Source organism: Geotrypetes seraphini, chromosome 6, assembly GCF_902459505.1.
Source record: "Geotrypetes seraphini chromosome 6, aGeoSer1.1, whole genome shotgun sequence".
Classification (NCBI taxonomy): Eukaryota; Metazoa; Chordata; class Amphibia; order Gymnophiona; family Dermophiidae; genus Geotrypetes; species Geotrypetes seraphini.
Genome location: NC_047089.1, coordinates 21543649 through 21563306, shown reverse-complemented (window position 1 = coordinate 21563306; position 19658 = coordinate 21543649). Strand labels below are relative to the sequence as shown.

Genomic DNA, 19658 nt, shown 5'->3' with positions numbered 1-19658 from the left:
AGATCTGATAATATTTATCATTAATTACCAATTTGTCAGAATTTCTTATGACAGTTAATGGTAATAACATTCTTGTTGAACCAGAATATGATACTACTTATAAACACTTTTTAAACAAATGGAGGGGCATAAACAAAAGATATGTCTAAAAGTCCGATTTGGACATATGGCGCTAGATGCCCAATGTCAGCAGGGGGAAAATGTCCATTTTTGAAAAACACATCTAGAATATTTTTTTGCGAAAATCGTCTGTCTGGCTTCCAGACCATTGATTGTCCAGACCGCCGGTACATCTATCTTTATACCACATTTTCGACTAAAAATTTGTACAAGTTCCAAATGCCCAGAACAAGACCATTTGGACATGGGAGGGGCCATTATTGTGATGGACTGGCCACCCAGACATGGCAAAAGAGCAGTGGGGACCTTAGAGGGCACTGCTGTGAACTTCACATAAAGGGTGCCAGATAGACGTCTCACCAGAACTCCCTTATAGGTAATGGTGAGCCCCCCCAAAACACACTATACCCACCTGTCTACTACCCCAATAGTCCTTATGGCTGCAGGAGGCACCTATATGGCAGTAGAGTAGGGTTTGTTTGTTTTTTTGGTGGGCTCACATTTTCCACCATGAATATAGTGGTTAAAGTGGCTTATGGGCCTGGGTCCTCCTCTCTATGTTTCACTAGCCCACCCCCCAGACTACTTAAGACACCTATATGCAGCTTTACTAGGCTTTCCTATAGCAGGTGCTGATCCGGAGACAGGTATGTACTTTTTTATTCTGATATTTGTGGCAGTGTGAGGTAGTCAGTGATCACTGGGGGAGTGTGTGTGGGTCTTTATGTTGTCTCTGCAGTGGTTATATAGTCACTTTCGATACCTTTTTGCCACTACTTGCTTTTACATCATCTAAGTCACAACGTATAAGTTTTGTGCAGGAAGTCTTGTGCAGGATGACTAAGTGTAGGTTGGCTCACATTCCGCCCAAATACCACCCTAACCACTCCTCCCTTTCAGCTCTGGGCGCACACCGGCATTCAGAGGCCTAAAAAGTTCCTGGATACATCCAGAAATTTAGTTTGATTATCGACACTTGGACAACCTGTCTTTTAAGTTGTCCAAGTGCCGACTTAGGTGGGTTTTTAGATGTGTTTAAGTTGTGATTATGAGCCCCATAAATCTTTAGAGCTCTCCTGAATAGTGAATAATCTAATACACTGAGGTAGATTTGTTCAGATTAATGGTGCTTGATAAATAAAACTAACACAAAATCTAGCTTTAAGTCTCAGACCCAGGCCCTTGGGACTTTAAAAAGACAACATGAAAAAATCTCTAGTGCAATATTTATATGAGGACTGTTGAATCAAATGATTCAAATAATGAGAGGCCAAGCCATATATGATCTTACATTAACCTTGAGTTCAGTTCTGGCCTCTATATAGGTAACTAGTGTAGTTTTATCACTAAAGGTGTTGCCCGTTCAAATGTTAGGTGAACCGCTGTCTTCTGAATAGTTTGAAGATTATAGGAGCCTGCATATATTATATTACAGTTGTCCAGAATAGAAAACAGTAAATGTTAAAGGCTCTAAAAATCTATGAATTCTTCTAAGGAAATAATAGATGTGCTGCTAATAAATGCATTCTTATTAGTACATTCTGCAGTCTGAAAATATCTGTGTGTTTTTGTTGTAGATACCGAGCGAGCTCTAATGCTGCTGGAAGAATACTGCATCAAATTAAAGAAACCAGAGGAACAGCAGCTGAAAAAGGCCATCAAAAAGGTGATTGGTATCTTTAAGAGCAGCTTATTTCAAGCTTTGTTAGGTATGTGTCTATTTGTTAATTTTCGATCTAGCAGTCTCATATTTGTGGTATAGGTGATGCTAAATGATTTAAAGAAAGAATATGGAGAAGGAAATTAAGATGCTCAGATTAGGACATGGAAAATTCCTACAGTATCTTAAATGCAGAACCTCTTGTAAACTAAACGTCCATTTTATCAAGCTGCAGTAGAGTTTTTTAGCGTCAGCTGGCACGGTAAATGCTCTGATGCTCATAGAATTCGTATGGAGCACTTACCTCACTAAAAAAACCTCTAACACAGCTTGATAAAAAGGGGGGGGGGGTTGCTACATGTAAGCCTTGTGCTCCAGTGTCCCACAGGAGCAGCAATTTTTACAAAGCTGCACATGGGAGAAAGCATGCAGCCTATCCCCACATGTGGATGGGAGCAGCTTTTAAAATTGCTGCTCCTGGTAGCACAATCCCTCCACACCTCCTGACACCACTATGGACACCAACCCTATTGCTAATATAATTTATTTTTATTTTATTGTTTTTATTAGGTGATTATGGATTTTTATTGCTGGTTATGCTGGTTTTGCTTGTTACATATGTGAACCGGATCGAGCCCTTAAATGGGATGACCCGGTATACAAGACCAAGATTGGATTGGATTGGAACTCCCTCCAATCATGAAGACATGCAATGATGGTGCCCAGACATGGCTTCACCACTACCATCATCACTCGTATCTTTGTTTTTCTTTTCATGGCCTAATGGAGGAGTGACCTAGTGGTTATTTTAAAATGTAAATTGCTTAGATGCCTTCATTATGTAACATGATTTTTATTCCTGGACAGTAAGGGCCTGATTCTCTTTAGGATGCTGATCTCGGTGGATGCCTAAGAGGTAGCCTCTGATCGTTTGTTGATCACACATTGACATCCTGAAGAGAATCAAGTCTACATCACTGAACAAACGCCTTAAATGTAGGTGCTTTACCAAAACAGGAAGATACACTCTTCTGTGATTTCACTGCTAAAGACTCTGCAGTTTCACTGTTCTTGAGCAACTGCTGAAGACCCATAGAAATTCAGCTATTTAAACTAGCCAGAAACAGCCACTGACCAGTTAAATAGTATTTATTTATTTGGTTTTATATCCTGTCCTCCTCAAAGATATCAGAACAGGTTAACCAACTACCTGTGAATATGCAGTGTGAGTTAACCGGTTATCTCCACTGAATATTCATGGTTAGTGGCTAAAAATTGACCAGCAATATTCAGTGCTGACAAGCTAAATGTAGCGGGCAAATCGGACTGCCTAAGTATCTATCCTGTCTTTGCCTATTATAGCAGCACTGAATATCGACTTAACTGGTTAAGTTATAACCAGTTAAATGCAGGTCACCGGAAATGGCCTGGCACTGAATATCTGGGCTCACCACTGATTGCAAGACTTAGGCGGGCTGCCTCCCATGGTCTGTTTGTTTTTTGGGACCTCGTATGGCCTATTCAGTCTGCCTATCCATGTCATCTTCTATCCCTTCGTTTTTCCTAGTGATCCTATGTAACTGTCCCAAGCTTTGCTGGATTCAGTTACTATTTTCATTTCCACCATCCCATGAATTTACCACCCTTTCTGTGAAGAAGTATTTTCTAAGTTTACTTCATTCTATGCCTCCTCATTTCAGAGCTTCCTTTCAATTGACAGAGGCTTGCCTCCTGTGCATTTATGCCATAGAAGTGTTTAAACATCTCTATCATATCTCCCATCTTCATCTTTCTTCCAAAGTATACATATTGAAATCTTTAAAGGGGTCATTGGTTGTTGTTGGGTGTGTTCTTGATTACATGGTTGATTAATTGAGGGCGAGGGAAGTAAAGTGAAAAAGGTTGGGTGCCTTTACTAGTTGTAAATTCTTAAGTCAATGTTCAAAAGAATGTATGCAGACATGTATGCTGCTGTTGAAGCCGTTCTTGTAACGATTTTAAAAAGGCAAGTCATTCTCCAAAAACAGCACATGCAAATGAGGTTCGCGGAGCATAGGCTCACTAAATTTACTTTAGATGAGTTGCTGGTGGTAGCAATCAGCACATGCGCAGAATACACCTGCATAAAAAAAAATAAACACCCAAATCAAAGATCGGCAGGAGAGATGCTCACTCTCCTGCCGTGTCGCACAACCTCCCAATATTCCTTAGCAGCGGGAGAGATGCCCACTCTCTCCCACCACATCACACACCTCCCGACACCCACATCTGGCAGTGGGAAAATGCCCACTCTCTCCTTCTGTTGCTCAACTCCCCCTGTTCTCCCAACTCTATACACACACACACACACCCACCCTGCAATGGGAGAGATGCCCACTCTCTCCAGCTGTCGCCCAACCCCCCAACAACTCCCCCTGTGCCCCTGACTCTCTCCCCCCCACACAGCAGGAGAAATGTCCACTCTCCCACCATCGCCCCCCCCCTGACAACTTCCCCTGTGCCCCCATTGAACCCCCATCTCTCCCAACCTTATTCAGGAAGTCTGACTGGAAGGACGCATACCTACTCTTTCTGGCAGGCCCACCTCTTACGAAATGGCGGGCCTTCCCCTTCCCAGTGCATCCTGGGATGTGCTGGGGATGGGCCTAAAGCTCTGATTGGCCCAAGTTGCTTAAGGCCCCTCACATGGAAAGGGCCTTAGGCATCTGGGCCAATCAGAGTCTTAGGCCCCTTCCAGGCACATCCCAGGATGAACCGGGAAGGGGAAAGCCTGACATTTTGTAAGAGTTGGGCCTGCCAGCCGGAGCAGGTAGGCATCCCTCCAGCCGGACTTCCTGACTAAGGTAGGGAGGGGTGGGGTTGGGGTTGTCTGGTGCATTGGGGGAGTTGTCAGGGTGGGAGGTTGGGTGACGGCAGGAGAGAGTGGGCATATCTCCTGCCAATATTCAATTTAAGGTTTGTTTTTTATTTTAATTTGCGTGGTTGGGGAGGGGGGGGGTCTGAGCTGTCAAACCTTACTTTCCTCTCAGTCCCTGAGCCAATCAGCACTCAGGCACTGATCAGAAAATAAGGCTATGACATCTCAGATCTGTTGGCAAATTATGGCCGCAAATGTGGCACAATGAGGTTAGGGAATCACTTGGTGATTATAGAGAATAATTCGGAGTGCTCATTTTAATATTAATGACCTTGCTGTACTATATTTGCATGGCAGTATTGGAGACTGCTAGAAAACTCGAAAAAGACCATGGTAAGCCATTTTTATAATCTACTGCTAAAATACTTGCACGTTAAACCGGTTGGTACCGTTTTAGTGAGCACATTAAAGGCACATTTTAGTTTTGAGAATCTTTCCCTGTGAGTTTAATTCTGTGTGAACAGAGAGGTAAAGTGTTTTCTGATTGAAATAGTTTTCAAAGGGATTGTCTTGCTGTGAGAGAGAGCTTTTTGTATAAAGCAGTGATCAGAGGTGTTTGATTCCCACCAACCCCAGACATATTCTTTATCCTAATTAAGAGGCTAGGAGGAAACTTTCACAAGAGTTAATTAGAATTTACATACACAAGTGAGTAACCCTGACTTAGCAATAGACTTAATTGTAGTCATTTTATAGGTCATTAATAAATTGACATAAAATACACCAAATAAATTTGAGAGATTTTGGGGACCAAGTTACAAAACTGCAATAAGGGTTTGCAATTAATATACATTAATTGTAAATAATGTTGCAGGGATTGTTGGCATATGTGAAGAAGCAGCTATGAGATTATTGCACATTACTTTGTGCCAATACAGCAACTGTTAACATAAAACTCTGAAGGTATAGGTGAATTTCTGCAGTATCTGCTTGTCATGCTGGTAACCAGAAATTAACATCTATACCCCCTCCTTGCTCCTTTACTACCCATTCCCCACTCCCTTCCTGTTATTATTAGCACAATGAATGGATACCAAATATGTTAGGAGTTCCAGTATTTTATTATAACAACTCTAAAATAGCTTCAGATGAGAACAGCAAAAAATGTTTTTCTAAATTTATAGTGATCAGTTGTTCAGGCTTTATGCTGAGTAAAGCTAATGTTAACAACAGACTGTACTATGCTTTGTAGTCCTTGGCGTAAATGCAATTGATCAATGTACTTCTGTAATCTACTTATAGCGTCTCAGTCCTGCCCAGGTGTTCCCAGTCTAGCCGATTGCTTCTCTACAAGCTACCAGATGGGCTTTTCAGTTGGAGGAGCAGAATTTTGTTGTAGGCTTGCAATAGAGAAAGGGTAGTGTCTTAAGAGCCTCATAAGGATCACAGGATGGGGCAGCAGAGTAATTTAAAAGACTAGAGTCTATTTCACAACATTTTTGAAGTATAATACAGTTAATAGGAAAATCAGTTACAATAAAGATACTAAAATATCAGGAGGTGTGATCTCACGTCATTTCAATGGCAAAGAGGTCGGGGGCATATTAAAGATTAATCAATTTATTGAGGCATGAGCTTCTTAGAGCAAGAATTTAAGATGCATGAGTTAAGTAAATATACATGAAGATAGAGTGGATGTGTGGAGCAGGTGGGAGGAAGGCGAATGCATTGAGAAGTGCTGAGCAGAGCATGGAAAGAGTGATAACTGTGAGGTTCCACTACCAGCTTGAAGGAGTCTGAGCTTCTGGGAGGGTTTTGCTTGGGTGAATTTCTGACCTTGTATCAGTTGGTATCAGTATGCCTCACCAGGCAGACTGGTCATGTCTATATCATGGCTGCTTGTTTTCTGACAGAGGCCATTTTTTCCTGTCTGGACTCCTATATAAATCTAGTCAGCCTTTGGTTTCCTTGACAAGAGTTTGATCCAGTGTCATCCTGTGCTTTGGCTGCCTCTTTTACAGTGTCCTCAGGATCTGGGTTTGGGCAATGAAGACCTGATAGCCTTGAGCAACAGAGAACTCAGTCCAATATGAAGGTTGTCATTATTAGTAGAAGATACCACCCTATCTTCTCCTGGACTTGGAGGAACCACACCATATAGGGAACAAGTCTGTGGACCTAGCCTGTTCACCACTCCTGGGTCCCCTGTACTGATGAGGTTCATCACAACAACAGCTGCATAATTATGGATCTGCAATTGTCCTCTTGGTGTATGAACACTACAGAAGATGTAGTACAGTCTTTCATCCCACAATGAATCCATAGGAGCTGACTAAGGAAATATGCCCGACTAGGCTGTGCCTAATCAGACTTGTCTTCCCTCAGCCATATGGACATCTAAGATTCTGTATAAACCATTCTCAGTGCTTCTCTGAAGAGTTTTAAATTTGTGGTTATTGGCTCTTTCCAGTGAGTGATAGAAGCTATAAGTGTCATCAGTGCTCAGATATATTAACTCTTTCATGAATGCCTTAGTTACCTGCATACTTCAATACTTCCAAAAAACAATGCAGAAGAACCTTTTGCCAAAGTTCCAAAAATTATAATTGCAAAGAAATTTAATGGCACCAAGTTTCTGCTTGTATTAATTTAACATGTGAAGGGCTATTTTGAAAAGAACATCTAAGTCTGATTTGGACATTTCCCGCAAAATGTCTAAATTCGGAGGCACAGAAACATCCATTTTCAAAAGGTGAACCACTAGACATCCAAATAAGTTTTCTTTTGAAAATCGCCTACTTGGTCGTCTTAGCTGAGAGAATGCCTAACTTTATACCCCATTTTCAACCACAGAAATGTCTAAGTCCAAACCAGACCATTTAGACATGGGAGGGACCAACATTGTAATGGACTGTCCACATACACATGCCATTTAAGCAGGGGGACTCTGTGAACTTCATATAAAGGGCTCAAGGTGTACATCTTACCATAACCCCCTTATAATTTATGGTAAGCCCTGCAAAACTTTCCCAAAACCTACTATACCCATCTGTCTACTACCCCAGTTGCCCTTATGGCTACAGATGGCACCTATATGGTAATAGAATAGGATTTTGGTGGCCTCACACCCTAAACATAAATACAATGAATGAGGTAAACTCAAAATCAGCAAATTGAAATTTAATAATAGGACTACAATGAAATAGTTAAAAAAAATATATTTATTGACAGCACTGAAATTCAAATAAGAGAGATATAATACAATGTCAACATAATACTTATGAAACACCCCCTCCTTTACTGATGCGAAGTGTGGGTTTTAGCGCTGGCAGCAGCAGTAACTGCTCCGATGCTCAGTTCTATGAGCACTGGAGCAGTTACAACTGCTGACGAAGCTAAAATCCACGCTTCGCGTTAGTAAAGGAGAGGGTTAATAAACACACATCAGAACATTCAAATAACACAGATATTGACACTAATATTTTCTACAATACAGCTTATCATATAGCCGAGGGGCCAAGTGCAGATAATAGATGAGGACAAGATGGGTGGTAAAGAGTCCGTTTGGATTTTACCACTAACTTGTACTATTTTCGCAAAAGCCCTGTTTAAGTAATGAGACTTAGTTACTAATTGTTAACAGTAAAATATCATGTCTTAATGATAGCCTGCATTCCCCCTAAATACTGGAAATATGTGCGTAACTTATAGTATTTGCATTAAGTATGAGTCTCACCTGTGCTATGCCCAGACTCCGCCTACGTGTATGCCTATATGTTATAAATCCATTCTATGTAAGCTAAGGGGCTCATAATAATAATTTAAAAAATGTATAAAAAGTGGCCTAAGTCAGTACTTGGACAATCAAAAAGACAGATCGTCCAAGTACCAATAATTAAAACTAGTTTTAGACATATCTAAAACCAGCTTAGGCCTTTCCACTGCCTCTTTACGCCCAGAGTGAAAAGGGGCTTTTTTGGAGGAGTGGATAGGGTGGGAGGTGGGCCGACCTAGACTTAATCGTCTGGCAGCCATAACCAAAAAGGTGTGACAGATTGCCAGATGGAACTTGTACGTTTTGACTTAGACCAAGTCAAAACAGGTATAAGTTCCGAATTGGGTCGCTGAACTGATCGCAGCTGCCATGATCAGCTCAACAGCCCAGGCAACCTGTCCGCCCACACTGGTAATGATTGCGGCAGAAAAGATGCCTAATCTCTCCTGCCGTGATCGCTCCTAACCTCCCCAGCAGGAGAGACACCTCCCCCCCTCCAACACCTGCGCGATTACTGGCAGGAGGGTTCCCAAGCCCTCCTGCCGGACAGAATCCCAACCTGAACCCCCATTGGAAGGAGAGATGCCCAATCTCTCCTGCCGAAGAACATCCCTCCCTGCACCAATCATCGGCAGGAGGGAGCCCAAGCCCTCCTGCTGGTCAAACCCCCCCAAACACCCTTCCCCCAACCGTGCACCCCCCAACCCCTCCCCCGGACCCCCCTCTAACCTTAAAATATGGCCAACCAGACGGGTCGTCTGTCCGGCAGGCCCACCTTTCTTTGAATGGCGGACCTGCCCCTTCCCAATGCATTGTGGGTTGCTCCAGGTAGGGGCATAGGGCCTGATTGGCCCAGGCGCCTAACACCCCGCCCATAGGAGGGGCCTTAGGTACCTGTCCAACTGGAATTGGGCCAGTTGCCTAATGCCCCTCCTATGAAGGTTAGGAGAGATCGTGGCAGGAGAAATTAGGCATCTCTCCTGCCGTGATCATTGTAGGAGGGGGAGGAACGACGGTGAGAGACAGATGCCGGTGAGAAAATACTGCTTTTAGGCGAAGGACTGGCCCTTCTTTTGCCTAAAAAGTCTTGTTTTGGGCTTTCGGGACTTGGGCGAATTTTTGGTCGAGAATGTGTGGTAAGGATAGACTTAGTGGCAGTCTGAGCGATTACATTGCTGAACGTACAGATAGGCATTTCTAAAAAAAATAAAAAACCTCATTTTGTACAGTTTTTTTGAGAATGGACATTTCCCTACTGCCTACTTTCTATGCCTAGGGACTTAGGCCAAAAGGGGACTTAGATGTTTCTTTTGATTTTGCCCCTCCGCGTGTATATTTAGAGAATAACGCTAAAGCAGAATTTTGATGTTTATTCACGTATAATGAAAACATTTGAGTGTGTTTGCAGTTATTGTAGTCATTTGTATGGAAATTGATTTATAAATGTTAGTATCTATTTTATAGAATTAACCCCTAACTACCTTCAGAAAATAGAAAAAGAATTTATTTTAGAAAGATTAGTAATGTTAAATGGAACATAAGCTTTTTAAAAGTACTCTGCCAAGTCTCATCTTTTAAATTTAGAAGCAATCTCTGTTTAAGCTAATGTTAAACTTTATTCTGTATTAACAGTGACATCTTGTGGTGATTATCATTTTAAAACATCTATACCATAGGAACCATAGTTCCAGAATTGAAAGCCGTTTAATATCAAAATGATCAAATGATGTTTTAAATGTGGGTTCCTCACCCCTAGTTTGAACATTAGGGCAAACGTCATGATAGCACAGACAGTGATAACATCCTTGCTATAGCACTAGGCCATGGTGAACTTGTCCATGGACTCACTGCAGCAGGAGGTATCTTCTTTGTTAATTTCTGTAGTTTATAAGGATTAAACACAGTTAAGTGGCAACTACAGATATAAAACAATTGATGTACCTTTGTGCTATAGATCCTATGTTTAAATTAAGTCAGAACCAAAGGCAGTTCTAAAGGTGTTCAGTATTTTTTTTTACATCACTGGGATAGGTTATTCTATATTTTTCTGTACAGGTGAGGTACAGATGTTAGCATCCTTGTAAAAAAAACCTTTATTATGACTACTAGTCAAGGGAAGTACAATCATCACCTCTGGGAAACATATGTATAGGGTTTAAACACATTATAAAATAAAATACTGATTTATATGAAGGTTCTTGCTGTTTTTATATTATCCCTAACTTCTTCAATGAATCATGAAATGCTGTTCCCAGTAAGGCATTCTGGGAGGACAACATTTGCGATTTCTCACTATGTCAATGACTATTCATTTTGGATTGCATAATGTCAGGACTGTGAGTTGAAGATAAGATTAGAAGGATGGGCTGTCATATGAACTGTGACATGCATGCATACTGATGAGACCAGATGTATAGTGAAGTGTAGCTCAGCTAGGATGTAAATCTAGCAAGTCAAGATAGGATGGTGCTATATCACTAACTTACAGAAGGTACTGCAGGTTTTCTTGAACAAAGAAGAGGCTTATTTCTGTCAGATTTAAAACTTGTGCACAGGGATATTTAGGGTTACCAATGAATTAAAAAAATATTGCCTTCCAATATTATAGTATAATGAGTTCAGAATGTTTTTACACATTTCAGAAATATGTAAGTGGGGCTTGGCATGTTTTATAAAGTTGAGGCTCTTCTCGTCTTCATTGTTATCAACTGTGAAATATGTTTTCAACTTAATTTCATTTTCCATTCTCTGCTCTCCTCATTATCCTTTTTGGATATGCATCCTCTTGATGATGTCATGTACATCCAAAATAGGGATGAAGCATGCTTCAACTTTTGTTTAGAATGAAGCGCTAATGATTTTTCAGCAAAAGAAGCTAATTGGGTATTCGCTACCTTCTCAAGAATCTTAGACAAAAAAACAAAGATTAGAAACCTGTTGATGATGAGCCAGTATTGTGGGATCTAAAGAGTGATTTTTCAGTTCTGGTCAGATGATCACATTTTTCCATATTGAAGGAAATTGACTTATTTTTAATCTGTTGACAGGATGGTTGGGACTAGGCCTAACTCTGGTAATTTTAACCACATTGAGGGAACATAAATCCAGAATAAATACGATAAATCTTAAAGCTCCATTAGTCCATCATTGGCAGGATAAAAAACATCTGATCTCAGATATGAGGTGGAGAGTCATTGATCAGGTTGAAGCTGGGTGGGAGGGAGGAAACCTTGTAGTGAAACTTAATTTTAAAGAACAAAAATGGATTTATATGCTAAATTCCGTTAAACCGAATGGGTTGAATATAGAACTTGAATGGATGACATTGATTTAAAGAGCCTCTATGTGTCTGTCCAGTATCTGCCTATGAGATGTGAGGCTAATTGGTTACATCATAACATAAGCTGACGTATACCAAGATATATGTATTAATTCAAAAAACGCCACGGTCATGTTTCACTATCTATAAGTATGATGTGGGAATAATGGTACTGGCAAATTAAGGTATCCTATAAATTAAAACCCTAGCCGTGCATGCGCACTCCTACTTGCGTGTTCTGTTTTCCCTGTTCCATGTTCTGTAGGTCCGTGGCCACAGGAGTGCGCATGCGCGAGTCCCCAGCCACTACCTACACTCGCAGGACTGGCCGCCAGCGCTGGACTCCCTGATTTCCACAGGATCAGTAAGTCAGTTCTCCCGACGTCTGACCAGCTCACTTAGTCCCTTGCCGCCCCCCCTTCTCTTCCCGCAATCCGACCGGCTCACTTAGTCCCTTCCCGCCCCCCCTTCACTTCCCGTGGTCCCGACTCCAAACCTGCCGACTCCAGCAGCCTGCAGCACTCTACATACGCTGCTTCGGGGCCTTCTACTGCCCTGATTTGCTCTGCCATGTCTCTGATGATGTCTACAGTGCTGCAGACACTGCTGGAGTCGGCAGGTTTGTCGGGACTGCGGGAAGGGAAGGGGGGGCGGTGGCAAGGGAATAAAGAAGCTGGCTAGACCGCGAGAAGGGAAAGGGGGTAGGGGAAATGCTGCTGCTGCACAGGGGAGTGGTGTGGGGGGAGGGAAATGGAGGGGGAGGAAATGCTGCTGTGGCTGCTGCACAGGGAAGTGGGAGGGGGGAGAGAAATGCTGCTGCATAGGAGGCAGGGAGGCAGACGGATAGATAGAAAGAAAGATAGACAGCGGGAGGAAGGGAGACAGAAAGAAAAGAAGAAAGACACAGGGGCAGGGAGAGACACAGAAAGACAGACAGACAAAGGGGGCCAGGGAGAGAGACAGACAGAAAGAAAGACAGCGGGAGGGAGAGAGAGACAGAAATAAAGACAGACAGACAGACATGTATTCTAGCACCCGTTAATGTAACGGGCTAAAATACTAGTTATTCTATAACTTTTTCTGAGCTGATAGTTGTGATTTGAAGTTAAATATAGAACTTTTTTTCTAGGGGAACTTCATTGAAAAAGCTTTGGCGAAATATAGTTCTGTGTCAGAACAAGAATCCCCTAGTCATATCTATAAATAAGATGAGTATACTTAAGAATCTTAAATGATATATAAAATAATAATAATAATAAAGTGAAAAGTTGAAGATAAAATTTAGGACCGATGATGATTATGGTGCCACGAGTCTGTGTGTGAAGTTTAAATACACACGGTACCACTGTGAAGTCAGAATAGTACTACTGAGATTAAGGTATGCCATTGGAGAAAGGTTTTTAAGGTGTCAAGGCAGGGGGCAGGACTGCAGAAGACAAATGAAGGAGGTGTGGTAAACTCTGGTCGATTTTCAGAGAATTGTGTTTGTGAAGAGCTAGCTAAACTGAAGGTGGACAAAGTGATGGGGTTGGATAGTGTACATTTGAGGGCACTGAAAGAATTTAGTGAAGTTCAAGCAGCTCCACTGGCTGACCTTTTCAAAGCTTCTTTTGAATTGGGAGTGGTACCGGAGGATTGAAGAAGAGCCGTTGTGGTTCCTCTCCACAAAAGTGTAAGTAAAGAAGTGGGGAACTACAGGCCGGTAAGTAAATTAATGGAAACACTTTTAAAATAGAGAAGAGTGACATTTCTGGAATCCAGTGGATTACAGGACTCAAGGCACCATGGATTCACTAGAGGCAGGTCTTGTCAGACAAATCTAATTAATTTCTCTAACTGTGTGACCAGAGAATTGGATAGAGGGAGTGTGCTAGATGTGGTTATATTTAGATTTTAGCAAAGCCTTTGACAATGTTTCACATAGGCGCCTCATAAATAAACTTGAGTGCTCTCAGTATGAGCCCCAAAGTCGCAGACTGAGTCAGGAACTGGTTGAGTGGAAAGCAACAGAGGGTAGTGGTCAATGGAAATCTCTTTGAGGAAAGGGATGTTACCAGTGGTGTGCCTCAAGGTTCAATTCTTAGGCCTGTTTTTTTTTTTTTTTTTAACATTTTTAAAGTGATATTGGTTAAGGGCTGTCAGGTAAGATTTGTCTCTTTGCGGATGATACCAAAATCTGCAATAGAGTAGACACTCCTGATGGTGTGAATAACATAATGCTAAGAAATACAAGGTCATACAGGGCTGCAAAAACCTGAGGAAACAATACAGTTTAGGGGGTGAAGAACTTTTGTCCATGAAAAGGCAGTGAGACTTGGGTATGATGGTATGCGATAATCTAAAGGTGACCAAACAGATTGAAAAGGTGACGGCAAAAGCTAGAAGAATGCTAAGGTGCATGGGGAGCTTTATGGCCACAGGAAAAAGGAGGTATTGATCCCCCTGTATAAGACTCTGGTAAGACCTCATTTAGAATATTGTGTACAATTCTGTAGACCAGTGGTTCCCAACCCTGTTCTGCAGGACCACCAGGCCAATCAGGTTTTCAGGATAGCCCTAATGAATATGCATGGAGCATATTTGCATGCCTGTCACTTCCATTATATGCAAATCTCTCATGCAAATTCATTAGGGCTAGCCTGAAAACCCGATTGGCCTGGTGGAAATTGTGTTTCATGTTTGCCATATACATAGAGGTTCAATTTTGATATGACATCTAAATTTGAGTATAGACGTTTTGGGCAAAACATCCAAAAATCCATTAGGGAACATGACCATTTTCAAAACAGAAAAATTTCTATCTTTTTGTTTTGAAAATGGTCATTTCCTAGATGTTTGTGTCTATCTTTTTTGAACCATTTTCGAAAAAACAGTCCAAATGAAAAATTGGCCACACAGACATCCCAGCAGAACAGTGGGGCACCCTAGAGGGGGCACTACAGTGAACTTCACATAAAGGTTCCAGATGCACACCTCACATTGTATGGAAAACCATTCAAAACTCAACTACAACTTACTTACCTAACTATATATCTCCCCAATAGCCCTTATGGGCCTGGTCCCCTTCTCTTCAATCCACTTACCAACCACCAGGCTACTCTAGAGACCTGCTTGCTGCTCTAGTATGACTGGTCATAACATATGAAGCTGTCATACAGGTGGGTATATACTGTTTCATTTACACCTTTGGGAGGTTGCAGGGAGCCTGACCTCCCAGAGCTCCCGCTCACTTGCGGTGAGTGTATCCCTCCCTTTTTTCTTTCCTGGACTTCCAGGGCCCTGCCTGTGGGTTTTCGGACAAGCTTCCTGGAATGTGGGAGGGGGGAGGTGCAATAACCACTGCCTCCAGTGATCATCTGGTCATTTTGGCCACCTTTTTGGCAATTATTCAATATTGAAACAGAATTAGTCTCAAATGTCCCAAGTTTTGCATTGAAGGTTTTTTGCAATATTCCATTATTGCTGAAAAATGTCCAAATCATAAGTCTGCCCTAATCCTGCCAGAACACAATCCCTTGAGATTTAGACATACTGCAAGCAAGCACCATAGAAATTCATCTAAAAAATGTGTTTTGAAAATGGCAGTTTGGACATTTTAGCAAACAAAATGTCCAAATGACACTTTGCTTTCTCTTTTGAAATTGAGCTTGATAAAGTATGCACAACACTGATCCCTAAATACGTTTTCAGCTATAACACTTCACATTTATTAGACATAGATATTTATAAAATGTTATTTATCTGGATTTGAAACATCAAAGTGCTTTACAAATAACAAAAACCTCATATAGTAACAAATAGGTATGCAATGTGGTAGCACCGCAAAATACACCCAAGAGACAAGGTAGCAGGGACAGATAAAGAAGGAAACTGCGGTTAGCACAACAAAAGAATAAAATGGTCAGCTAAGAAACACCTAAAGTGGGCTTTTTAAAATTCAGCAGCCTAGAAAGAAGAATTAAGGACTGCTGGAAAAGTTTTTTTCTTATGAAAACTCTAATCTAACATAGGAAGGGAGAGATTTCCAAAGATTAGATGCCACACAGCGAAAGGCTATGTACTGTGAGATATCTAGTTTTAAAATTTGTAAAGACGATATTGTGAGTAAATTATCCTGAAAAAGTGTGGAGTAGTGGTTAGAGCTACAGCCTCAGCACCTTGAGTTTGTGGGTTCAAACCCCACTCTGCTCCATATGACCATGGGCAAGTCGCTTAATCCTCTACTGCCCCAGGTACAATGGGTAGATAGACTGTGAGCCCACCAGGACAGATAGAGAAAATGCTTGAGTACCTGATTTGTAACCCATTCTGAGCTCCTTTGGGAGGACGTGCTAAAAAACTGAATAAATAAATCAAAGACTAGCCTGGAGTACAAGGAGTTAAAACCAAATGAAGGTAACTTGGGAACCTATATAATAGGCTCTGTGGGCCTGATTCTATAAACAGCGCCTAACTTCTAGGAGTCACTCCATGCGGTTGTCAATCAGCTGCTAGAAGTGCTTTATAGAATCATATCTAGCTGCATCTAAGTCAGGGATCTCAAAGTCCCTCCTTGAAGGCCGCAATCCAGTTGGGTTTTCAGGATTTCCCCAATGAATATGCATAAGATCTATGCGCATGCACTGCTTTCAATGCATATTCATTGGGGAAATCCTGAAGACCCGACTGGATTGCGGCCCTCAAGGAGGGATTTTGAGATCCCTGATCTAAGTGGACTTAGGCGTTCCTAGGTGTCCTAGAGGTAGGTGCTGGTATATTAGGCCAAGCCTAATTTACCGGTGTCTATCTACAATGCCTAGTGATGTCTAAGTCAGTCATACCTATTATTCTCCCTAACTACGCCTACTTTTCAGGTAGGCATCAGAAGCCGCTGCTCAGATATCTATGTGCAACCTAAATTAGTAATTAAAAAATTGATTTTTAATGAGTTTTTAATGGTGGTCAATTACTATGCCATCTAATCCATTAAAAATCAATTATTATTAAACTTTTTTTATTGGTAAAGAGAATAACAACTCACAACCACAGAACACCGATAAGGATTGTAACATTTCCAATAACAGTCAAAAGAGGGCCACCTCCCCCCCAAAGAGTACTGGACTCTGATGTCCTCTCAGGGAACAAAGAGACCCAAACACCCCCCACCAGGCCTGTACCCCCCTCCCCCCAAGCCCCTCTTCCACCCTACCCCAACAGAAAAAAAAAATCAATTAAGTTCTGCGTGAATTGTAGTTATCTGTCGCTGAGCATCCATGATTAGGGCTCCTAGTGGCGCTTAATCTAGGCACTAATTATAGAATCAGGCCCTTTGAGCAAGAATAAGAATTTTATATTTGATGGCAAATATTAAACAGGTAAGCACTGTTCATCCTGGTGTAAGGGAGAAATATGATCATGAGGTAAAGTAAAAACATGCACAGTTTATGTCACCAGATGGCATCATTTCTTTTTACATGATCATTTGTAAGAAAAGGCATGTAGAATTATTTTGTGAATGATCTAAATAAATAAGAGACAATATTACTTAGCATCTCTTTAAAAAAAGAGGTTGTACGTCTACAAAGATACTTCCCTTGTCTTTATATCTGACAGATGAGTGCTAGTATGATATTGATTTTTTTAGGTTAGTTACATAACATAACATCGTGCTTCTTAACCACGTAACCATAAGTTCTACGTGGTTTACAAAAGATTATAAACTAAAGACAATTTAAGAATGACAGAAACAAATTGTTTAACTAGCAGCATAGACAAATTGATAACCTAGCAGCAATAACGCGGTGAGAAGATTATAAGCTAAAGATAATTTAAGAATGACAGAAACAAATTATTTAAACAAGTATTTTGAAAAGAGATAAGTTTTTAATTGAGTTTTGAAACATTTAGTGAGAGAAACTCTTGGCCTACAGAAAATACGGTATTCTTAAATTCAGCATAGTGTTTGGAATAATTTTTAAAGAGCAATTATATAGAAGAGAATGCCCTATTGTTTTGTCGTTACATACTGAAAATGATGCTTGTATCAATCCCCCCTTTTTTACAAAGCTTAAGTAGAGGTTTCTACTACGATCCAGTAAGGTAAATGCTCCAACACTCATAGCAATTCTATGAGCGTCGGAGCATTTAGCTCAGCGGCACATAGTAGAAATCTCTACTGTGGCTTTGTAAAAACCAGAGTTAATTATATTTATACTTATGTTGTATACAAAACTCATTTAATCAAAGAGAAACATATTTCTGCAAGCATTGAGGTTTATTCAAAAATTATTCTGGTAATTTTGGGAGTTGCTCACATATAGACCCTAAGAGAATAATAGTAACAGTGGACAGATTAACTTTAAACAGCTAAGTTGTCATTTTAAAAGTATGCATATTTTCTAGCACTGTACATCGATTACATTTTTTAATCGCATGATTAATCGCAATTAAAATTTTTAATTGCACAATTCATTGCATAAAACACCTCCTCACATTTCCTTCTGTATAATGCAATATATACATAGAAGATGTAAATTCTCAAAACTGTCACCATCTCCCTTGTTTATTCGATCCTTGTTTCTAGATTCTGGCTCTTTCAAACATCACCCTACTCTCCTGCCTGCACTTCTTTCTTCCAGGAAATCTTTCTGTGCTCTTACCCTCTCCCGGTCAGGTATCTCTCTCTCTCCTTTCTCCCTCCCTTCTTCCCCTGATCAAGTATCTTTTTCTCTCTCTCTCTCCTTCCTCCCCCGGTCAGGAATCTCTCTCTCTTTCCTCCCTCCCCCTCATTCAAATATATATATCTCTTTCCTCCTTCCTCCCCTCCCCCCCACCCATGGTCAGGTCAGGTCTCTCTCCTTCTCTCCCCCCCCTTGGTTGAGTCTCTTTCTACTCTTTTCCTCCCTCTAACCTTTCAAAGCCTGCTGGCACTGCTAACGATTAAAGCAGCGCACTGCCAGCAGGTTAGCCAGCCCCAGTCTTTCACAGTCTCTTCAGTCCCTGCTACACCAGAACAGGTGATGTAATTTCTGTTCTGATGTAGCAGGGTCTGAAGAGACCACAGACTGGAGCCGGCTAGCTTGCCAGCAGTGCTCTATTTCAGTTGTTACAACTGCCAGCAGGCTATGAAAGATTGGAAGGAGAGAGGATATAGAGTGGCCTTTGGCGGTGGCATCAGGTGGCAGGCAATGGTGGATGCAAGTACAGAAAAGTGGTGGGCGGCAGCAAGGCTGCTGTTATGAGAGGGCAGCATCAGCAAGGGTGGCTCTCGGGGGGGAGGGGGGGAAGACATTGGCGGCAAGACAGTTCTCCAGGAAGGGTAGTGACAGCAAGGGCAGCTCCCTGGAGTGGGGCAGCAGTGGCAATGGCAGAGAAACAGCTCTAAGCCAACATTTCTCCAATGCTGTCTTCTGTCCAATGGAGCACACCGGAATTGATATTAGTCAGATGAAGAATGCCACACTGCGACTGTGAAGGAAGGTAGACATCACTGTGTTAATCTGACTAAAATGTTTTAACGTCATTAAATAGTTTGTTTATTCAGTTTTCTATACCGTTCTCCCAGGCATAAGAGAACGGTATAGAAATGTGTTAATTGTTCAGCCCTAATATTTTCAGCACAGCTTTACATTCAAATGTGAATGCTGAAAATGCTAACTTAACTTACCTGTTAAAAAGTTATTTCTGCAGTTTCTACCTTCAGACTTGAATGCATGGGTTTTAAGCGGAATACAAGTTTTTAAAATAAAATAAGTACAGTGGTACCTTGGTTTATGAGCATAATCCGTTCCAGAAGCATGCTCGTAATATAAAGTACTCGTATATCAAAGAACATGTCCCCATAGGCCACAATGTAAACTGACACAATTCGTTCCACAACCAAGGTTTACTATGGTGGCCCAGGGGTGGGTACCTGCCTGTGGGTGCTGCAGCCCTTGCAGCGTGGTGG

At 41.4% G+C, this 19658-nt stretch overlaps 1 protein-coding gene across 1 annotated transcript in view; it reads left to right on the top strand.

Moving 5' to 3' along the window:
- DLG2 (discs large MAGUK scaffold protein 2) overlaps window positions 1-19658 on the top strand; it is a 1272293-nt gene that overhangs the window by 14882 nt on the left and 1237753 nt on the right. Inside the window, exon 2 of the mRNA XM_033948577.1 lies at window positions 1698-1829. Within this exon, the coding sequence (XP_033804468.1) occupies window positions 1698-1829 (132 nt within the window). The remainder of the gene's footprint in view (window positions 1-1697; window positions 1830-19658) is intronic.